The 20714-nt window shown below is 45.2% G+C and overlaps 1 protein-coding gene across 1 annotated transcript; it reads right to left on the bottom strand.

The window, feature by feature from the left end:
* Positions 1-861: 861 nt before the first annotated feature.
* PRKAB1 (protein kinase AMP-activated non-catalytic subunit beta 1) lies at positions 862-12034 on the bottom strand. Its single transcript, XM_043557744.1, has 7 exons — positions 11539-12034; positions 8486-8649; positions 7188-7281; positions 6789-6903; positions 4317-4450; positions 3048-3116; positions 862-2782 (listed from the first exon to the last, which is right to left on the bottom strand). The coding sequence occupies exons 1-7, from the start codon at positions 11695-11697 to the stop codon at positions 2705-2707; spliced, it is 813 nt and encodes a 270-aa protein (XP_043413679.1). The 5' UTR covers positions 11698-12034; the 3' UTR covers positions 862-2704.
* Between the last annotated feature and the right edge of the window lie 8680 nt (positions 12035-20714).

The raw sequence follows: 20714 nt of genomic DNA, 5'->3' as shown, positions 1-20714 counted from the left end.
GGAATGCTAATAAAGCATTGCCTGCCTCGGTCATAGGACACTTCACTTCTACATTTGGCTTTGCCTCTGTGATCTGGGGTCTCCTCTGACCCTGTGATTTCACATCCATGAAATAATTTCCCTTACCTCTAGCTTCTTGGGTATTGAGGATTTCACTTGGGTCTGTGAGCAGTCTTTTGAACCATAGGAGACTTCCTTTGTGTTGCCTTTTAAAGAAAATGGAAGTCTTTTAGATACACAAACTGCTGTAGAGAATGTGGATACCTTGGTCCCATGGAGTGGCTATGCCTGCATCCTTCCACCACAGTGGTGGTCTCTCTTGGGGGGTCTCCTGTGGCCTCTGGGCTGCAGAGAGATCTCACAGGGTTTACTGGTTCCCAATTAGTTTTTACAGTGGATTTTTAAGTTCTTACTGTTTCCCCCTGTGGCCTGGGGCTGATGGCTTCCTCTGAGCTCTGACTCTGACTCAGGCTAGCAGCCAGATTCTCTAATCCCTCTCACAGAAAGGGCAGTGCCCTCCTGGGCCAACTCATGCAGGGCCCCCACCAGCACCCTCCCTCAGTCCCCACCAGGGCATAGGGCCTGTGCTCACAGCTCACCAAGTTTCTTTTCTGGTGCTTGAATAGATCGCTTTTATACTTTTGAGCTTAGGTAAATTTTTTCCATTGTATTTTGAAAGTACTTTATCCAGTTTTGGAAAGAGGATTTTTGCATGTTTCCACAGTCTACTTAAAATCCCTATAGTCCCCAAAATCTAGAGTTCCCACATCACTTGGATTTTCAGGGTGAGACAGCCAGTTACCCAGGTAGGAGTGCTTTCTAGGCCACTCTCCACCTCAAGTAAACCAAATGACCTAGAAGTTCCCTTTTCTCATACATTTATTTAAATACTTCCTGGCACTTGGGAAGGAAAGGCTTATTACAATGTCATCTGTAATCTTCCATCTTGTTTGGCAGAGCAAACAGAGCTCCTTTTAGCTGATGAGAACGCTGATTCCAGAATGTCCTGGCGTCTTCCAAGGGTGTCCAGATCCCAGGCTCCTGTGGTGGTGCTCACTGATAAGCAAGAGGTGGCAAGACCTTTGACCTGGAGATGCCATCAACCTGCCCAAACTGGGAACCTTCACTGTTGCCTCTCCTCAGTCTCCCCTCAAAACTGAGTGGCTCAAAGGAACTCAGTTTTACAGGCTTCTTAACAGCCTTCCAAATTCTGCGTGCAAAACCCGTAGGTCAAGGGAATGGTCCTCAGTCCTGGGGGCAGCCAGAGCCGCCCTGTCACTCACCCCAGAGTACCACGAGGATGGTACCATTTTCAATGAGCGCAAGACGTGACAAAGATTGAAAAGCACCTCACCGAGTAAACCTCGGAAGCGTTCCAGTCTTTTCTCCAAATGACTGAGTAAAATCAAAGCTTCCTCCAAGCCTGCGTCCCGTTATCTTTACAAAGCTTTATTGAAACCTGTACGTCAAGGTGACAATAATTCAGTGTTTGGAAAGCAGTAACAACAAAAAAGGGTATCCCAGACTCAGGTTTACCAAATAAATACTGGCAACGAGGGAGCTTGTTCCTCCGTCTCCCAGCAAGAACACAGGGCAGAACCATAGCTTCTGCTGACTTGAGGACAGGAACCTGCACTAATGGGCACGTCTGCAGCATCTCCCCGGAAACCACGCCGAGTGTGAAGAGGTTTGCTTTGGTCCAAAGAATGTCTTCTCGACATGAATTTAGAAGGCTGCTGTCAAGTTCTAAGTTCCTCCCAGAATAAACGACAGCAACTGCTACAGCCTTCGTCGCTAAGACAGAGGTCCTGAGCAAGTTGGCATAGGGTAGGGTGCTCCTCCCAAGTTTTCATGGTAATACTGTCCCTTCATTGCGATTAGAGTAAAAAGCTGGACAACCTTCCAGCTAACAGTGGTCAGTCCATAGGATCATCCAGCTTAATGGAGAAATCCGGCAGCAGTTTTCAAAGTCTGTTCTAAGAACAGATTATTGCTGAATACAGTTCGCATGATCTATATTCTAGTTGGGGTGATTTAAAAATTGCCCTAAGGCCAGAGACTCAGCCACCTCTGGTTTAAAACAAAAATACTTAGTGCACAAAAGCAGAAGAAACAATTGTACAACTTCATCTGGAAATCAGACAGGTTCTAATTTCTACAGAAATTATATCTCCCTGGAGCAGAGAACAGGCGACCATCTATTGCTTTGATTTCAGAGGACAGGTACCTGCTGTTGCCTCCACAGCCAGGCCTCAACAGGGACAAACTGATGGTCTTAAAAATGCCCATATGATTAGAAATTTTGCGTGGCCTCAGACCCTGCTTCTTAGATTTTCCCAGCAGAGTGGCTAGTGTTCATTTCTGGCTGAAGAAGAATCTCCACGACCAGTTCAGAACTGCACCTGTCCTCATGCACTGTGGTGTGGGGGCAGCAGACCCTCTGCTTTCCCTCACTGTCCTTGGCCTCGGTGAGCCCCAAGGCTCACAGCCACAGGGTTGCCAAGAGGACTGTTATAGACCGAGGCGCTTTGGGAGCTGCCGTGCCTGGAACAAACCTTCAAGCAGGACTACGGTGGGGATGAAATGTCTTATAAAGAGTGTGAAATGAGAAATTTACAGTCCGTTCCCTCTAGTGGAAAGCATGCACGCGTGGAGCCTGGTGGTACACACTGTTCCCTGGAGCCCACCGCTGGCTCCCAGCTCTTCATATGGGCTTGTATAGCAAGGTGGTGACATACTTTTTCTTGTACCGGTGGGTCGCGCTGAGCACCATCACTCCATCCTGAGGAAGAGGGTGGAAATGATCAAAGGTGGTACCAAGTCAAGAGCTCAAACTTTAGTGTGTGTGTGTGTGTGTGTGTGTGTGTGAAGCATCAAGAGGGCTTAATAAAAACACTCTTGTTCTGCCTTCAGAACCCGAGCCTGTGGATCTGCACCAGGCCCCAGGAGCTGCCCTTTAGATAAGCACTCCAAGTAATTCTATTGCTAGGGGGCCTCACAGCACACTTTGAGAAACACAGCTCTACCAGCAACAGAAGTGTCATTACCTTGATAGAGAGTGCATAAAGGTGGTTCAACATGACGTGGTTGGGCTCGGGGAGCAAAGCTGGATCACACTGTTGGAGAAACAAAAGCAGACATGAGCATTTAGAACTTGGAAATCAAGAAGATTCTCCCTTTATTTCACAGCACCAGCTATCAATGGAAAGGAGGCAGGCTCTCATGCCCCTTTCTGCTTAAGTTGGGTAGTGAAAGACTGATCTGACAGGTGAGGTGAGGGGGTCATGCTTTATGGTCTAAGGGGAGCTCCCTGCATGCCTGTTGGATGCACTGGTGTGTGTCTCCAGTCAGGCTTTACCTTGGCCTCTAGTGGGCCACGGCTATCTTCTTATTGAAAGAGAAGAAGAGAGAGCCGTCCAATGAATACACTTTTAGAGAGAGTGGGAAGATAAATCTATACTAAACATTCCCGAGCAGTGGGCTGCAAGCTCATGTCTGTAGGATTCAGAAAGCATGAAGAATGAAATGGATAACTGTGGGGGGACGGAGGGGAGGCCACCCGGTGCCTGGGAAACCATGTCCCAGGGCAAACCACAACCGCTGCGGGAGACGCCTGCACACGGATGCTTTTGGCTCTTCATCGTAGCATACGTGTACCCACTTGTATGTGGAGTCCACAAGCAGCATGGCTGCTTTATCACCTCATAAACATGGGACTTTCATGGGGTGGCTTGGACAAAGCACAAGAACACTCAGATTCCCAAGAATTAGGGCTGTGCTGCGCATGTTTAGTGAAACGGAATGGAAACTTAACAAGGTAATAATGGGGTGCTCTTCAGGATCCTGGAGGACACATACTTCTTTTTACGAATAATATCAATTTCCCAGAGAAAATGTGTGTCAGCCAGATCTCCCAAGTTTTAATCCGAGAGCACTGACATTTCTGAAAACAATTTGGTGATTAAGAGTAGATACTGAAGTCTGGGGGCCAGAGGAGGAGTTCCACTAAGTAGCTTACCGACAAGGAATGGTTACAGATTTCTCATCATGTTTCACAAGGAATGGGGCTTAGGTTGAGGCAAGAGTGAAGCACTAGGCAAACAAGTTCAGAAAGGCTTTGTGCAACGGGAGAGCAGCACCCACACTCTGGAACATCTCACCGGTAGCCCGTTCCCACACCAGAGGGGGACCCTGGCAGTTAACACCAACGGGCAACACTGAAACCTTTTTCCCAACCGCTTCTGAGAGGCAGTTGGAAAGGGGAGCAGCACAACAGGACGGTGGAGGATGGTCTGGACAGACGCCTGTGTACTCACAGAAATCCCCGTGTCCTTGTTCAGGATGACCTGGAGCAGATGTGGAGGGAGAATGGGTGGTGCCTTAAACCGTTCTTCTGGTTTTGAGACATAGGGTTCCTGATGGTAGGGTCCTGGTGGGGAGCTGGACAGCTCTGTCGGGAGACGGTGACAGGACATTTACTTTGAAAATTATGAGGTCTAGGAGCAGTCTCACTGAATTTATGGCACCGTTCAGTTTTCCTCGTCCCCTCAACACAGATTTATATTCCCTTGAAGAATATATATAGGCCCCAAGGGTGAAGAGTAGAGGCAATGAGAAAACTCTTCTGGAATTTGGGTGACTGGCATAAAATTCAGCATGAACTCAGATGCCCTGGCAGCAGATAGCGGTGGTGGCAAAGCTGGTGATTCTGGGTCAGACTAACAAGGAAGCTGCTCTCAGTAACCTAACCTGACATGCCCTGCAGAACAATGCTGCTCGCCTTGGGCTGGGCTGGCAAATACCGCAAAGACGCTCAGGGCTTCAAGCGAGGCTTAAGCAGCTAAGCCCAAGGTCTGAGCACCACCAGCCAGAATAAAATGGAAGATAGAGCAGCCTGTTTATAGACACAGTGGTGAAAACAAGTTATATGAGGCATTGGCACATTTCAAAACGAAAACCAAAAATAAAAAATTGATAAATCTAATCTCTACAGGCTCCTTGACTCCACCACTCTCAGGTTCCTTTCAAACGCTTGCTTGTCTTGATTATACAGATATTAAGAAGCTTCTGGAGGGGTGCCTGGGTGGCTCAGTCGGTTAAGCATCCAACTTCGGCTCAGGTCATGTTCTCACGGTCCGTGAGTTCGAGCCCTGCGTCGGGCTCTGTGCTGACAGCTCAGAGCCTGGAGCCTGCTTCAGATTCTGTGTCTCCCTCTCTCTCTGACCCTCCCCCATTCACGCTCTCTCTCTGTCTCAAAAATAAATAAACATTAAAAACAAAAATTTTTTTTAAAAAAAAGAAGCTTCTGGAAGTGCAGCATTTCATAAGGTCAGAGGTAGCTCACTTAGTGATGTCTGGCCAGCTGGAAAGGACAGAGCTGTTGTCAAAGGACACGTAGGATGGGTCCTGGCCGCCCAATCCTTGGGCGGAAGATTAAACCTGATGTGCCCCCGCTCTGCCAATTCCCTCAACATCACTTTCTAGGGTACAGGCTCACTTCGTATGCCCCAACCATATGACAGCAGGAAATGGAGAAAAACAAGCGTAGAAAACTGAGCCAATAGGAGTAAATACATATTTTAAGAAAATGAGTATCTAAATATGAGGTCTATGGAGAGCCTGATGTTGGTTTACCAACAGTTAGGGGCCAGTTTTCTTTCCCCAGGTGGTCTATGCTGCAGAAACTTGACTAAAAAGCTTTGGTATGTGGCCTAAAGTTACATTTATCAGTAAGTGGGGAATACTTGGGCATTTTCTCCATCCTCCTATTCCCACCTATCTGACAAAGAAATAAATGGCTTCTCTACAAGATTTGTTAGCTATCCAGAAAGAAGAACACTATTTTGGGATTTCCAACTCCTGCTCAACAAGCTGGCTTTTCAGCCACAGCAAGCCCGCCATGGTCAATTTACCACTGTGGTTTCTGAGCTGATAAGAGTAAGAGATCATGGGGGCAGAAGCTCCAGGCCCAGCCAGCTGACAATGAAGAATCATCCTGCAAACTGCACGGAACCTGTCTTCTTAGACTATCAGGTCCCATCCTGGACAATCTTTTCACTGCCTCCCACAGGGGTCCAAGGAATTGTTTACACTCCTGCAAAAAGGGGCAGTGGAGTTGGCACTGATGCCTTAGATTACAAAACATCACTGCCCCTGAATTGTATGTATTACGTTGCTTCCTGTGGGTTTGGATGAAAAGCAATTAATTGAAAGCTTGAGGCCTGGCTGACTCTTGCAAAGTTCTTTAAGGATGGTACCGAGCAGGTTGTGCAGTTAGCCGGTTTCCTGTGGTTAGCCTTTCTCCCCACAAAGGGATTCTGGCAAGGTGCTAATATGCCATATAACTGACGGCCCAGATCACTGAAGTGTCCATTTATCACCTGTCAGGCTGAGACTCTCCTGACAGGGTCGTCAGTAGGCAGGGAACTGGCAGGCTCCCCCCGAGCTGGCTCATCACTGACCCAGTGCAACTTCCCAGGGCCTCTTGGCCCTGCCCCTGGCACGAGATCAAGCTCTGGTTCTGCTTCCACCATCTGCTCTCTGTGGCTAAGCAGGCCTACTGAATACTGGAGATGACCAAAAAAATGCCTTACAGCTCCCTTGGGGCTAGATTTCAACAACCTGACCTGACAGAGTTAGGAATCACTTTTGTGGCTCTTTAGGGAGCTACAAACATCCACATGACAGGGCAGCTCAAGCTCAAGAGTGAGAGGCAAGAGAAACAGGACTATTTCTAGACTGCACAGCCCCACCTGCACACACGTGGTATAAAGTAACTGTGTTCATACCAGACACATCGGAGCACTTTTGGGAATCCACCATTAAAGCATCAAATACTTCAAAGTCAGTTTTCTTCACTTGAATGATGTTGTTAACTGTGCCAAGCTGGCTGGTTACTATTGGCTGGGAAGAGACAGACAGGCAGAAATCATAACGTGGAAGGTCTCTGGAGTTATTCTTTAGAGGATTTAGAATTCCTGGCTGGAAGGTCTCATCTCCTGGCTGGCCAACCTGCTCATCTCCATCAAGTTTGCCCATAAGTCTGACAATTAACACTGCCATCTAGCTAAGCCACACACAGAGACTTTTACCAGCAGGACGAGGAGACCTGGCAACAATTGGTAGAGGAAAGTGAGCTGTTAGGATTGTGAAGGCAGTCAGAGGACCAAGGGCAGGAGGAAGAGTACCTCAGAAGGGTCATGTGTCCACTGACCATCCACAAAGAACTTGTACTGATGCTCTCCTTCAGGCAGGTCCAGGATGGCTACAAAGTTATTGTGGCTGCAACGAAAAAGGAAGCAGAGGATTTCAGCTGGGTGAGCTGCCCACTTAAGCTTACTTACAAAACTGGCCATGGGACGAAACCAAACCTTTGTGTGTAAAGAGTTTAGCTGCAAAAGAATAAGCATTTTTAACCACTGTAGGCAATTCAGTATAATGACCTCAGTCTAGAAAAGCCGTAAGAAAGCAGCATTGCAAGAGGTTTCCTTAAGGACTCACTTTGGTCAAATGCCAGGAATCCACATTCCTACCATCAAAAGGTCAACAAACAGGCATTCGTCCTTTTCAACTTGCCCGCAAAATACCACTTGGCATCTGGGAGGCCAAAGAGGACAGCAACTCAAGATAAACTGCACGCTGCCGAGTTTTACTGTCAGTCTGCCTTGGGCAGGAGACGGGATCAGTTTCCCAAGAACCACAAACAGGTCTCTAAAGAAGCTTGCTTAACATCTAAAACAAGGTTCCAGGAATGCTTTTTGCTTGAAATGACTCTAACTGTGCTGAGTGTCCCTCTCCTATACCCACATTACCAGTGGAAAAGCAGGCGGCCTGTGACCGTGATCAGGCCACACCCAGCAGGGCACAATTTCTCCTTTTGTTTCATCAAGAGTACTCACTAGTGAAGATGGTTTTTCACTGACTATTTGAGACAGAAGTCAGTGCTAGGATTCCTGATCAAGGGTTTTACCATGGTCTTGCTAATGATGCCTAAATAACAGGTACCTTCCAAACAAAGGCAATACAAAGAGTGTCAAAGTTTAGAAGGAACTTCAGAGATTTTCTGTCTAATGTTCCCTTCTTATAGTCAGGAACACTGAGGCTCAGGTGTTACCAACAGGTTAGCTTAGTCAACATGGACCCAAATTCTGGGCTTGAAGATTCCCAGCCCAGTGCTCTCTCTCCACTGCACTAGAAATAGATTTCTCATTCTGAGGAAGAAGTCTTGCCTAAGCAAACCTATCCGAAGTCAAAGATGTCTGTGAGATACTCATAACTGAGAAGTGTTTTCTCCTAAGTGTGCTCTAAACCTAGAGTCTAACTGGGTATGAGATTTGAACCCTGTGAATCATTAAGCAAGATTATTTTCCATTCAGCATCCATTTTATAAAAACATCCTTTTCTATTCCTCTGTAGAAACCAGTTAGAAACCAGAGTATCTATCCCTGGATTAAGACAAATATGTGAATATTGCCCAGGCAATTACCTTCTCGTGAGGGGAAGTTTACTCCAGTTGTTGAAGGACCCGGATAAGTAAACTTCCTTTCCGCCTCCTGTCCATCGAAATACTGTTGGCCGAGCCTGGGCAGGGGCTTTATCATTCACTTCCAGATCATGCTGCCAAGCCAGGAATTCTTCCTTCTCTGGAGCCTAGAAAGGGAACAGTTTACTCAGGGACAGGAAGCCATCAGTGGGCTCCCTGCAACACACAGTTACCCTGTCTAGTCTTCTAAAAAAGAGGCAGTGATGACTACTTAGGTTCATTTTCAAACTCATTAACTAACAGCTCTGCCTTGGTTTCCCCACTGCAAGATTAAAATAACAAAAACAACTATTTCTTAAGGTTGTTGTGAAAGACTGAGACAGTCCGTGTAAAATGCTCTGCATTAATGTCTGACATGTAGTAAGTACTTAATAATTACAAGCTGTTAATATTGTTTTTAAAGAGATCTACATCAAAATTTTAGGAGAAACTATAGAACTCACTTGGAAGCGGGTACAATGAATTCAAGACTAGCTTGACAAATGTCATTTTCTTCCCTGAATTAACAAGATTCGAAGTATGTGAAAATTTATTAGAGACAATTCCAGAGCTGTCAACTTGAAGCTCACAAATCCAGATTCTAAGGGAAAAAATATTCACAAAGTGCTATCCAGGCACCGGGGAGAAAAAGGTAAGACAAAGACTGACCCTCCTTACGGCAAACAATAACTTCAGGCACGGGAAGTAATGTATAACTGAGGTATTCCAAAATAAGGGAGAAATAAACACAGCCAACTCTGGTTGAAATATATGTGGTTTTAGATCCTTTTACACATTTCCTAGTCAGAAGCCAAAGACATTAAAAGAGCAGGAGTTCCAGGCTGGGAGAGACCTTTAAAGGTGTCACTGAGCAGGGGCACCTGGGTGGCTCAGTTGGTTGAGCGTCCAACTTTGGCTCAGGCTCTACGATCTCATGGTTTGTGGGTTCAAGCCCTGTGTTGGGCTCTGTGCTGACAGCTCGGAGCCTGCTTAGGATTCTCACTCTCTCCTCTCTCAGTCCCTCCTCGACTTGCACTTTCTCTCAAAATAAATAATTAAAAAAAAAAAAAAAGCGCCATAATTTCTTTAAAAAAAAAAAAAAAAGGTGCCATTGAGCAAGTTTCTAATATCTTCATTTCGAATACTGACTGGAGCTTATCTTAAATAAGCCTGCATTCTGTAAGATTTAACAAGATCTAAAGATTAAAGAATAACAGACTGGAAAATCACTCGCCAATGAGGAAGTGATAACCATGGCCAAAATGGTGAACTAGTGTACTAAAATAATCCATGACATTTTTAGGGGTCTAGGGCATTCAATTCAGCGTCTCTGCTACATCATCTCAGTAACGTTTCAGAAAATGATAATGGACACTATTTAAAATCATTCTCCACAGATCCTCTGTATGCTAAATATTTCTTATAGGAGCTTTGCAGCAGCAGCAGAACAACAAGTTACTCCTTGAAGAAAGGAGTTTGGTTCTTGTGGTGTCTTAAACAGCCGTCCTTGGGTCGCGATGATTTCTGGGGGAAGGGATGTCAAGTCTTTGGAGAACCAGGATTTCAAAGTTCACTTTGCACACAGCTCCTCGGGAATGCACAATTTCAGAAAGCAAGTGCAAATCACAGGACTTAACGCCCAGGAAGAGCAGGCTCTTTCGAGTTGGACTCAAAGTCAAGATCCAAGTGAGGATTTAAAATAATGTGATCACCTAGCCCAACATCTGAGAAAAAAATATGAGTAAAGGTGGAACGAGTCGCCAGGCAACTAGCCCAATGGGCAATGATGATGAATACGCAACTGGATACTAACAGAGAGCATGCTGGGCCTGGGGAGACCCCATTTTTCCCAAGCCTGCTCTGTTGCCCTGTCCTTAAGGGATCCGTTCTTCCTTTTTTAGGCTATACCACATACTTTTCAGCTGCCAGAACCACTAAGTGTCCTTGGACTGGGCCCTGCAGCTGGAAACACCACACCCCATCAGGCAGTTTGCAGGAATATGGCTGAACCAGGAGTCAAAGCTCATCTTTAAAGTTTTGATGAATGAAAGCAGACTACAGTTAGGATGTCCAAATGTGGTCTGCAAAAATGTCTGCTTTGGGGCGCCTGGGTGGCTCAGTCAGTTGAGCGTCCGACTTCGGCTCAGGTCATGATTCACAGTTCGTGGGTTCGAGCCCACATCAGGCTCTGTGCTGACAGCTCAAAGCCTGGAGCCTGCTTCGGATTCTGTCTCCCTCTCTCTGCTACTCCCCCACTCACTCACTCTCTCTCTCTCTCTCTCTCTCTCTCTCTCTCTCAAAAGTAAACATTAAAAAATGTTTTTAAAAATGTCTGCTTTGGTCTGTTTAAAATATGTCATATTTTTACACGAGAGGAGAGAGAAGGTTGAGTAGCAGCTGGCTGCCCCCTTTTCAGACTGACACTTCACTCACCTACTGACCTCCAGAAGTCCAATTCCTTTTCTGAGTCTGCTCTAAAGAAGCCGGGGGAACCACAAGTTCAGGGAGAACTAAACGCGTCTGGCAACTGCAGTCAGCTGGGTAACTCTGTTTTCAGCTTGCACGTGTGCGCTGGGTTCCCTCCAAAATCGACAATAAACTGCAAAACCAGCTCCGACAAAAAGGGCCCGTCTCCGTAAAGGTGAGGAAAGATCTCTCAAGGCTGTGAAACTAATTATACCTAAGGGGAAAGCAGCGACCGGGGCTCACCTGCTGCTAGCTCAACGATCTTAATTAATTAAGAATTTGAAACGCTGTCCCAGAGCTGCTTTCTCCTTAATGATGTTAAACGAAGTTAGTTCCTCCTCCCTCGGGGTGACTTTCTCTTCGGTAATTAGACACAGGTTCCTGGACTGCGAAGAGGGCTCTTACAGGGCCATCTGGCTTTTAAGTGAACAGAATTAAGTATCTCCTCCCTCCCGCTTACGAAGTTTCTGAGAGGACGTGGCGGGGAATCTAATAGGGGGTTTCTCCCCTCAACATTAATCAAGGGGAGCCGGATTCCCCCACCCCCTCACCTTGATTTCCTCGGGGTGGAAGAGGTCGGCGTCCTCGGGGCTGTCCATCAGGATCTTGGGCCTGTCCCCGTCCTTGGCGCCCCCGGAGCTGTCCCTCCGCGGCGTCTTGTGGCCGCCCTGCCGCTCCAGCGCGGCCCGCTCGCTGCTCGTGTTGCCCATGGCGGGGGTCTGCGGGGACACCGGGAAGCCGGACGGGGCCTCACTCCAGGGAAGGGGCAGGAGACTCCCGCAACTAACGGGTCACAAGGACCCTGGGGAAACAGTCGGAGCCCCGAGGACCACACCGCTCAGGAGAGGGCTCCGGGCCGGTAACCGGTTTGAGGCGTGCGGACGGACTGGCTGTTTCACAAGCCCGCGTTACTCAGGAAGCCCGAAAATAAGCTCGACACTTTCCCAACAACTCCCCCACCTCCTGGTAACTTCCGCTTCCGGCGCGTCTGAGAGTCGGTCGCGATAGGGGGTGGGGGCGGGAGCAGCGGGCGAAGCGCCTTAGGCTAACTCGACCTCACTTCCGCTTCCGGTCTGGATCTGCGCGGCAGCCACACCCAAAGGAGGCTCCAGGGGCCTCGGGGCGCGCAGTCGCAGTGAGCTGCTGCGGCCGGAGTCAGGACGAGACTGCGGAAGGCCGGCAGGGGGCGTGCCAGCGCGAGGGCGGTCTGGGCCGCTTTCCCTGCTCTGGAATGAGTGATGCCATTAGCTATTTTAGATACCTTTACCCACTTCTGGTGATCCTGCACTCGACAGCCAAAGAGATCATTTAAAGTGTTAATCTAATTAAGAGACTCATACTATTAAAGCTGGTTAATGCTCTAGCTCATACGCTTTTTGTGTGCCTTAGAAGCACTGCCTGAATAAAATGCAGATTCCCCGGTCCTATTCCCTGGAAATTATGATTCCGAAGTAGGCTCTGGAGTAGAGTCTGCATTTTAATATGAACGCCAGGTGATTTTGATGCAAGTAGTCTTGCAGGTGTTTGAGAAAATGACAGACCATAAGATCGCAGGAAATTTCTCAAGACTAGTAGGTTTGGGCGTTATAAAATGCTAGTTACTAGTGTATTTTTTAAAAAATTGCACAGCCTTTTGATAGATAATTTTGTAAGATATTTTATAATCACTTTGGACACATCATTCTGCATAAAATTAATTAATTTATTAACGATTGCCACATCGTGGCCAGTGCTTTAGCAAAAGTGTATACACTTGTGGTCCTAAAATATTCTAATCTATCAGTCACTGTCATGGTTTTTTTTTTGGTGGTGGTGAGGTTTTTTGTTTTTGTATTTTGTTTCGCATGTGATTATCTCAAAATGCTTTGCATTTGCTGGGCCAGGTCATGCATTTTGTCTACTGAACAAACATTTATTTGATACCTACAAAGTGCCAGGCATTGTGCTAAGTAAATAGTAGGCAGATGACTAACAAGTAAATGGTCTCCTGGGAGATTCGATAGTATCCATCAAAATAAAAAATGTACCTTTATCTTAGTGCACAATTTTACTTCCAGGGAACTTCTGTAGAAATATACACATGCAAATTATATGGAAGCATGTCCATCTGCCACAGGGTCTCTAATGCCATATTACATTAATTCTAAGACGCACATGTTTTTTAAGGATGCACATTTTATTTCACATTTTAATCTCTGAAACTGGGTGCTCCTTACAATCAATGGAATGTTAGATTTGATGAAATAAGGAAATAAAAAACTGCAAAATTTGAAAAGGTGTGGCAATAGAATGACAAAATGAATTTTTAAAATTCATTTTATAGAATAATGAGCAACTTTAAAAAAGGAGGAAATATGGGGCGCCTGGGTGGCTCAGTCGGTTAAGTGTCCGACTTTGGCTCAGGTCATGATCTCACAGTCCGTGAGTTGGAGCCCTGCGTTGGGCTCTGTGCTGACAGCTCAGAGCCTGGAGCCTGCTTCACATTCTGTGTCTCCCTCTCTCTCTGCCCTTCCCTGCTCATGCTCTGTCTCTCTCTGTCTCAAAAATAAATAAACATTAAAAAAATTTTTTTTAATTAAAAAAATAAAAATAAAAAAGGAGGAAATAGAATTCTGTGGGTAAATATGGAGAAGTGTCTATGACATTCCAAATCCCAAAGCAAGTGGCAGAACAATAGAGGTTAAGAGCATGAGCCCTGAAGTTAGCCTGGGTTTAAATTCTGGCTTTACCACTTTGTAACTGCCACCTTGGTTTCCTCTTTTGTGAAATAGGAAATTAAATAACACCGACCTTATAGGCTTGTTTTGTGAATTAATTGAGAACATGCACAGAAAGTGCTTAGCATAGCACCTGACTCAGTAAACATTCAACAAACATTAGCACTTTTATTGGCATCATTATTCTTGTGAATGGAAAGTTCTGGAAATATATACAACACAATGTTAATAGTGGTCCCACCTGGGGAGAGGAGTGGGTTTGGAAACAGGAGCAGATCGAAAGGGGACTTTCTCTTTTTCAATTATTGTTTGAAATTTTTCTCCTGTGAGGATGTACTACTTTTGTATTTTAAAAACAGATTTTATAAGACAAAAATAAGCCATGATTCCAGCTCCAAAGGAATCCACAGAGTAAAGGTGGAAACAGACTCCCGGAAAGGCAATAATTCGGGTAGGCAAAAGGGTTCTACTGGCCCAGAAGGGACTTAAGCCAGGCCAGAGGATAACCCAGAATGCATTCTTTGAGCTTTCTTGCTCACACTAGGCAGTGAGGAGGGCCATCGACATGAGGACGGTGAGCTCATGAACACATAAGCTGTGGACCCTTTATCTGGCTATGCAGGTGCTGTTATGCATGAAGAAAGTTTCAAGACTGCTGCTCTGGCTCAGATAAGATAACCCAGTGAAAGCATGGGTCCCAGATCTCCCCGGTCCCCATTTTCTTTTCGTGCAAACTCAGAAGAAAGGCCATGGGAGGCCATCTGCAAACCAGGAAGCGAGCTCGCTCTCACCAGAACTCGAATCCTGCCAGAACCTTGATCTTGGACTTTCCAGTTTCCAGAACTCTGGGAAAGTAAATTTCTGTTGTTTAAGCCATTCATTCTGCGGCATTTTTTTTTTTTTTTAATAGCAGCCTTATCTAAGACAGACTGCAGTGTGTGTGAGCTGTTGAGATAGAGTTGTAAGCTGGCCTACCTGGATTTCCACCAGACCTTCTGAAATTCACCTCACCGATGTAAATAACACAATGTTGGCAGACTTGTCTGTCTTTTCTTGGTAGATGACCCCATGTTCTCTCTCCACCGAGATACAACTGTCATTGTGACAGAGAGATAGTCATTGGCTCAGAAGTAAAATGAGCTCATTCCATGGTATTCGGTCCACAAGGGTTTGTGTAGAGCCAATTTATGCCAGGCTTTGTTTTAGGTGCTGTGGATAAAGGAATGACAGGAAAAGAAGTGTTAATCCTTTTGCAAAGCTGAAGGGCCCTGTGTAGCAATAGATACATAATCGAATATGCAAACATACATAAGTTGGATAATTTCAGAGTGATTACTACTATGTAGGAAACAAATGAAATTATGTGAGAGAGAGACTGGGTACTACTTTAGATAAGGTGGTCATGGAGGACCTCCCTGAGGACGTCACAGTTGAGCTGAGACCTTACTGACAAGAGAGAGTCAGATGAGAAAATAGTTTGGGAAGAGGTTTCAGGCAGAGGGACGATGCAAGTGCAAAGGCCCTGAGGTGGGTATGAGTTTTTCATGCCGCAGAAACATAGAGGTGATTTGGGAGTGTATTGGAAAGCAGGAGGAAAGGCTTGATCCTTTTGGGGCTTGATAGTCACAGTGGAACTTTCTGGATTTTATTCAAAGTCAGTTGGAATTCATGGGAGGGTTTGGGTATGGGAGTAATGTTATCTTATCCACATAATGATTGATATACATTTTATAATATCATAGAATTTAGGGGTAGGGCTGAATTTTAGAAATCAACTGATTATAAAAATACAGAATTGTAAATTTTATAAGTGTAGACTTCCAGGGAAGAGACATTAACTGGCAGACAGTCTCATTTTGAGACTTGTGATATATCTGGCAAAATTCTATTTCTTGACCTGGGTAGTGGTTATTAAAGCATTTGCCTTATAATAATTCACTAAGCCACACTTTTGTGTGGTTTCCTGTATCTTTGTTTTATTTTCAACGTTTTAAAATTTTTTTTATTTTTATTTATTTATTTTTTTTTATTTTTGGGACAGAGAGAGACAGAGCATGAACGGGGGAGGGGCAGAGAGAGAGGGAGACACAGAATCGGAAACAGGCTCCAGGCTCCGAGCCATCAGCCCAGAGCCCGACGCGGGGCTCGAACTCACGGACCGCGAGATCGTGACCTGGCTGAAGTCGGACGCTTAACCGACTGCGCCACCCAGGCGCCCCTCTTTGTTTTATTTTCAATAAAAAAAATTTTTTTAAAGAAATAGCTTCCCTTACAGAGTAAACTGAGACCTCAAGGTGAGAAGCGCCCAGCTCAAGGTATCACATGTTTTTTTTTTTTAAATGTTTATTCATTTTTTGAGAGAGAGAGAGAGACAGAGCATGAGTAGGGGAGAGGTAGAGAGAGAGGGAGGGGCAGAGAGAGAGAGACAGACAGACAGACAGAATCTGAAACAGGCTCCAGTCTCTGAGCTGTCAGCATAGAGCCTGACACAGGGCTCAAACCCACAAATGGCAAGATCATGACCTGAGCTGAAGTCGGCCCCTTAACCCAGCTACCCAGTCACCCTGGTAACACATCTGTCTTAATAAAGTTTACTCCAAATCTACTCTCTATCAAGAAGCTTTGAAGGAATGGAGGAGAAAAGGATGTATATCTCTTCCCTTTCCCAAGAAGATGACTGACAAACTAAAGCAGTTTTCATGCATAGATTCACCTAAGGTGAAAAAAATAAAAAGAAATCTGTATTTGTCTCATTAAAACGTGAGCTCCTAGGGATCTGAGGATGAGTTTGATAAGCCCTCTAACATGCCTTGTTGATGACCCCTGCGTCCCATCTGCAATCTGCGTGCATCCTTCTGTGTATGCCCAAAATTTCCTACTGTAAGCACATGTGACTCTATCTGAGGGCTTTCTAGAGCATTCTTGGCATGCACATGGGGGAGACCAGAGGGGCCACACAGTGGATAGTTTGTGAGTGGTCCTCAGCAGTGACAGACAGTAGTTAGTGGATAGATATCGCAGCTCCTTGGCCAGTGGGTGGAACATTTCTAAGATATGTTCCATACTGTGTCCACTACAGAGGTCCCCAGTGGAACTGAACCAATTTATGCCCAACACAGTTAACTTGATCATAAAGGTACACTAAATTTGTTGGCTTCCTTCCTCTCTTTCCTTTGTCACTTCTCAGGATCATCTCCTAAATAAACACTCGGAATCACCTTCCAAATAAATTACTTGCACAAAAATCCTGGTTGAACCTCTTGGGTTACAGCAGAGGAGGCAAAATGGCTTGCTGAATTATACCAGTTCGTGGCTGACAGGACACTGCTATTTCAGTCTTCATGATCTGACATACCATGCGGGCTTAAAGAAAAAACAAAAACAGGATTGGAGAGCACCCTTCACAACAGCCAAAAGGTGAAAGTAATGCAAATATCCATCAAGGTATGAGTGGATAAACTGGAATATTCCACACAATGGAATATTACCCAGGCCTAAAAAGGAGAAGTACAATTGACCCTTGAACCACTGGGGTTAGGAGCCCCGCCCTCTACCCCTCCCAGGTGAAAATCCGGGTATAACTTTCGACCTACGTTTTTTTTTTTTAATCCACCAATAGGCGGGCTGGGACTGGGGCCGGGAAAGCCGGGTTGGCCGGCCCTCCCTTCCCTCGCGCCCTGGTGGGCCTGCAGGCGCTGTACAGCTGCCCCATCTACCTGGAGGTGGAGCACCAGTTGATGAGCGTCCCGGAGCTGCGGCGACACGTGAGTGCTTGGCCTTGCGAGGCCGTGGGGTTGGGACCGTGTCTGGTGCAGCCCCTGACTTCCGCGCCAGGAGAAGGGACCGCCGAGGGCGCAGGGCTGCCTCCGCAGGGCCATCCCTGCCCCCTGGGCTTCAGCCCAGCCTCCCGCCTGCTGGCTAGAGGGCTCCAGCCCTGGGGTCGTGGCCCGGAGCTGCTGAGGGCCTTGGTGGGCCTTCCTCGGGACTCAGACGGCAGCAAGCGCAGCCTCTGTGAGAGTCGCTTTGGATTTGGTAGACTAAGGGGGGGCGTGGGGGGGCGGTTGTAAATAAATGCCTTGAGGCTTTTGCTGTTAACAAGGCGGTCAGTTGTAGAGCGGTCAATTGTAGACACACTGTTAACAGTGGACGAACCTTGAAAACAGTATGCTAAGTGGAAGACGTCAGCCACGAAAGGCCACGTGTATGTAGGATTCCGTCATACGAAATATCCGTAATAGGTAAATCCATAAAAATGGAAAGCAGATTGGTGGTTGCCCAGGGGCTGGGCTAAGAGGGAATGGGGAGTGTCTGCTTAATGGTTATTGGGTTTTTTTTGGCGTGATGAAAATGTTTCAGGACTTAATATAGTTGGTGGTTCCAGGACACTGTGACTGTACTAAATACCACTGAATTGTACACTTTAACATGATTAATTATATATGTTATATGAATTTCACCTCGACTGAAAAAACAGGGCAAGTCCTAGGACAAAGGTGAGAGTTGTCTTGTTTATCCTTGGATGATCCTTCCAGTCCAGGCCTCCTGTGCAGCCCGTCGGAACCTAACCAGTCTGTGACATCTGTTCTAGTTAACGTTTAGTATTTTAGAGGCCTTCAGCTTTCTAACCTCATTAGTTCATTTCTTTATCAATAATTGTGTGTGGCACAAACTATCTGCCAGGCCCTGTGGTAGATGCTGGGGATAGAGAATGGTGGGTAAAACCAGACCCAGGCTCTGTGCTAATGGGGCTTGTGATCCTCTTAGAGAAGATGGACATTTATCATACAATCATTCAACAGTCATCTGTGACAAATGCTACATAGGAGAAATGTGATCTATGAGGGGAATGTGAGCCAATCAGGGAAGGCTTCCTGGCAGAAGCGTCACGTTGAAATTTGAAGACTGTAGGTGTTACCAGTGAAAATTGTTTATCAAACTCTATTATGTGAGTGGCATTGTGCTTGATATATCAACTCATAATGCTCCCAAGAATCCTTTAAGGGACTATTATTATTATCATTTGTATTTTACAGAAGAAACTGAAGCCAAGAGGTGAAGTGACTTGCTCAAGGTCACACAGATAGGAAGTCATGGAACCAATATTCAAAGTCAGGCAACCATGTTGATGTAGAAATTTAGGCGTATGGACAGATAACTGGGTGCAGGGTGAGATCATTTGGGTGGGGCCGGTGGTTCAGGCCGATCAAGATTATAACATGAAGCCAGAATCTTTCAGTGAAGTAGATCAAACAAGGTGGGGTTTTTTTTTTGTTTGTTTTTCTTTCTGTTTTGGTTTTGTTTTTGTAGCATCTATTGACTTTTATAAATATGGATCTGTGTTCGTTATTGTTGCAAAACTCATTAGCGGAAGTTGGAAGCTATGAATTGCTTGGTGTAAGATACTAAATTCAGAAGGTGGTATCACTTATTAAAATAGTTAAGTTTAAACAAATGACCATGATTATGGCAGGCAATACCTCCAGAACCCCCTAGGTGGCAATGAAGAACATTGAGAAATATTCCCATGGTCTTCCAAAAAGTTGAATGTCTATTTTTAAGTATGAACGAACATGGTAAAAACATCAAGTAATATAGGAGATACTGACTAAAATACAAAAGTTCCCCTCACACCTTCTACTAGAGCTCTATTTCCTTTTCCTCAAAATAACCTGTTGAGAGTTTCTAGTATGCTTTTGGGGGGCATATTTTGTTATAACTATATAACCTTTTCCAGAAGAAGTATTTGCTTATATCACTTTCCTTTTAAAAAAAATTGACACAGTGGGGATTTTTTCCCCCTTAGTGTCTTTTTCCATGTCAGCACATACAGATCTCCCTCATTTTTTAAATGGCTGCAGAGTCTATAACAATAATAGTTAACATTTATAGAGTGCTTACTGTATACCTGGTACTGCCCTTGTTTGAACCCATTGAACCCTCACAAAGCCATAAGAGGTGCATTCTATCATTACCCCCACTTTACAGATGAAAAAACTGAGGCACAGTGGATAAGTAATTTGCCCAACCTCACAGAGCTTGTAAGTGGTAGAGCCAGGATTTAGATGCAGGAAACTGGACTCTTCTGTCTTCACCCCTAGCTACCATACCAAACTAAGGTAGGATAGATGTATCATAATTGATATGTCAATCTTTCTCAATACTCTTAACAATTACTTATTTTTTAAAAATATACAATAATATGCAAATAAGTAAGTTAAATAAATAAATAAAATACACAAAAATATACAATATGCTGCTATAAAACGTACCCAGGATTTTGGACTTATTCATGTATGGTTAGGTCAACAGATCAGGAGATGATGGCCATTGAAAAGATAGTTTATGAGTCTCAGTTCCCAAGAGGAGGGGATATGCCACGCCAGTCAGGCTGGCCACAGGTAGAGAGGGTGAGGGGAGAGCATGTGCAAAGAGCCCTTCTTGTGGTTTCGTTGGGTCCTGGGCTATAGGGATGGTCCCTGGTTGTCTGGTACTGGGCCCTGGGGTGATTAGGGCAGAGAGATTTTGCCTGCTGGAGTGTAAATGGAGAATGTGCTTCAGAGTATGGGCTGTGGATTGGTTGCATTGCAGATTCCAGGCAAGTCATTTACCAGCAGTAGAAATCAGTTAATCTTGGGAGGTGCAGTCTCTTCCCAGTCACTGAGGGCCCAAGATGTCAAAACATCATAAAGTATAGAAAATAAAGAACATGGGGCACCTAACTGGCTCAGTAGGTAGAGCATGTGACTTGATCTCGGGGTTGTGAGTTTGAGCCCATGGTGGGTGTAGAGATTACTAAATAAATGAATTAATTAACTTAAAAAAAGAAAATGAAAAACAAGATGAATACATATAAATAAAATAAAATTTACCGTCTTAATCATTTAAAAAAATTTTTGTGCTTCTCACTTTATTGGTTCTTTTGCTTCTTAAATTCCACATGTGAGTGAAATCATACAGCATTTGTCTTTCTTTGACATATTTCGCTTAGAATTATAACTTATATATACCAT

Source organism: Prionailurus bengalensis, chromosome D3 (assembly GCF_016509475.1).
Source record: "Prionailurus bengalensis isolate Pbe53 chromosome D3, Fcat_Pben_1.1_paternal_pri, whole genome shotgun sequence".
Classification (NCBI taxonomy): Eukaryota; Metazoa; Chordata; class Mammalia; order Carnivora; family Felidae; genus Prionailurus; species Prionailurus bengalensis.
The sequence above is the reverse complement of the archived record's forward strand: the minus strand, read 5'-3'. Positions and strand labels throughout refer to the sequence as shown.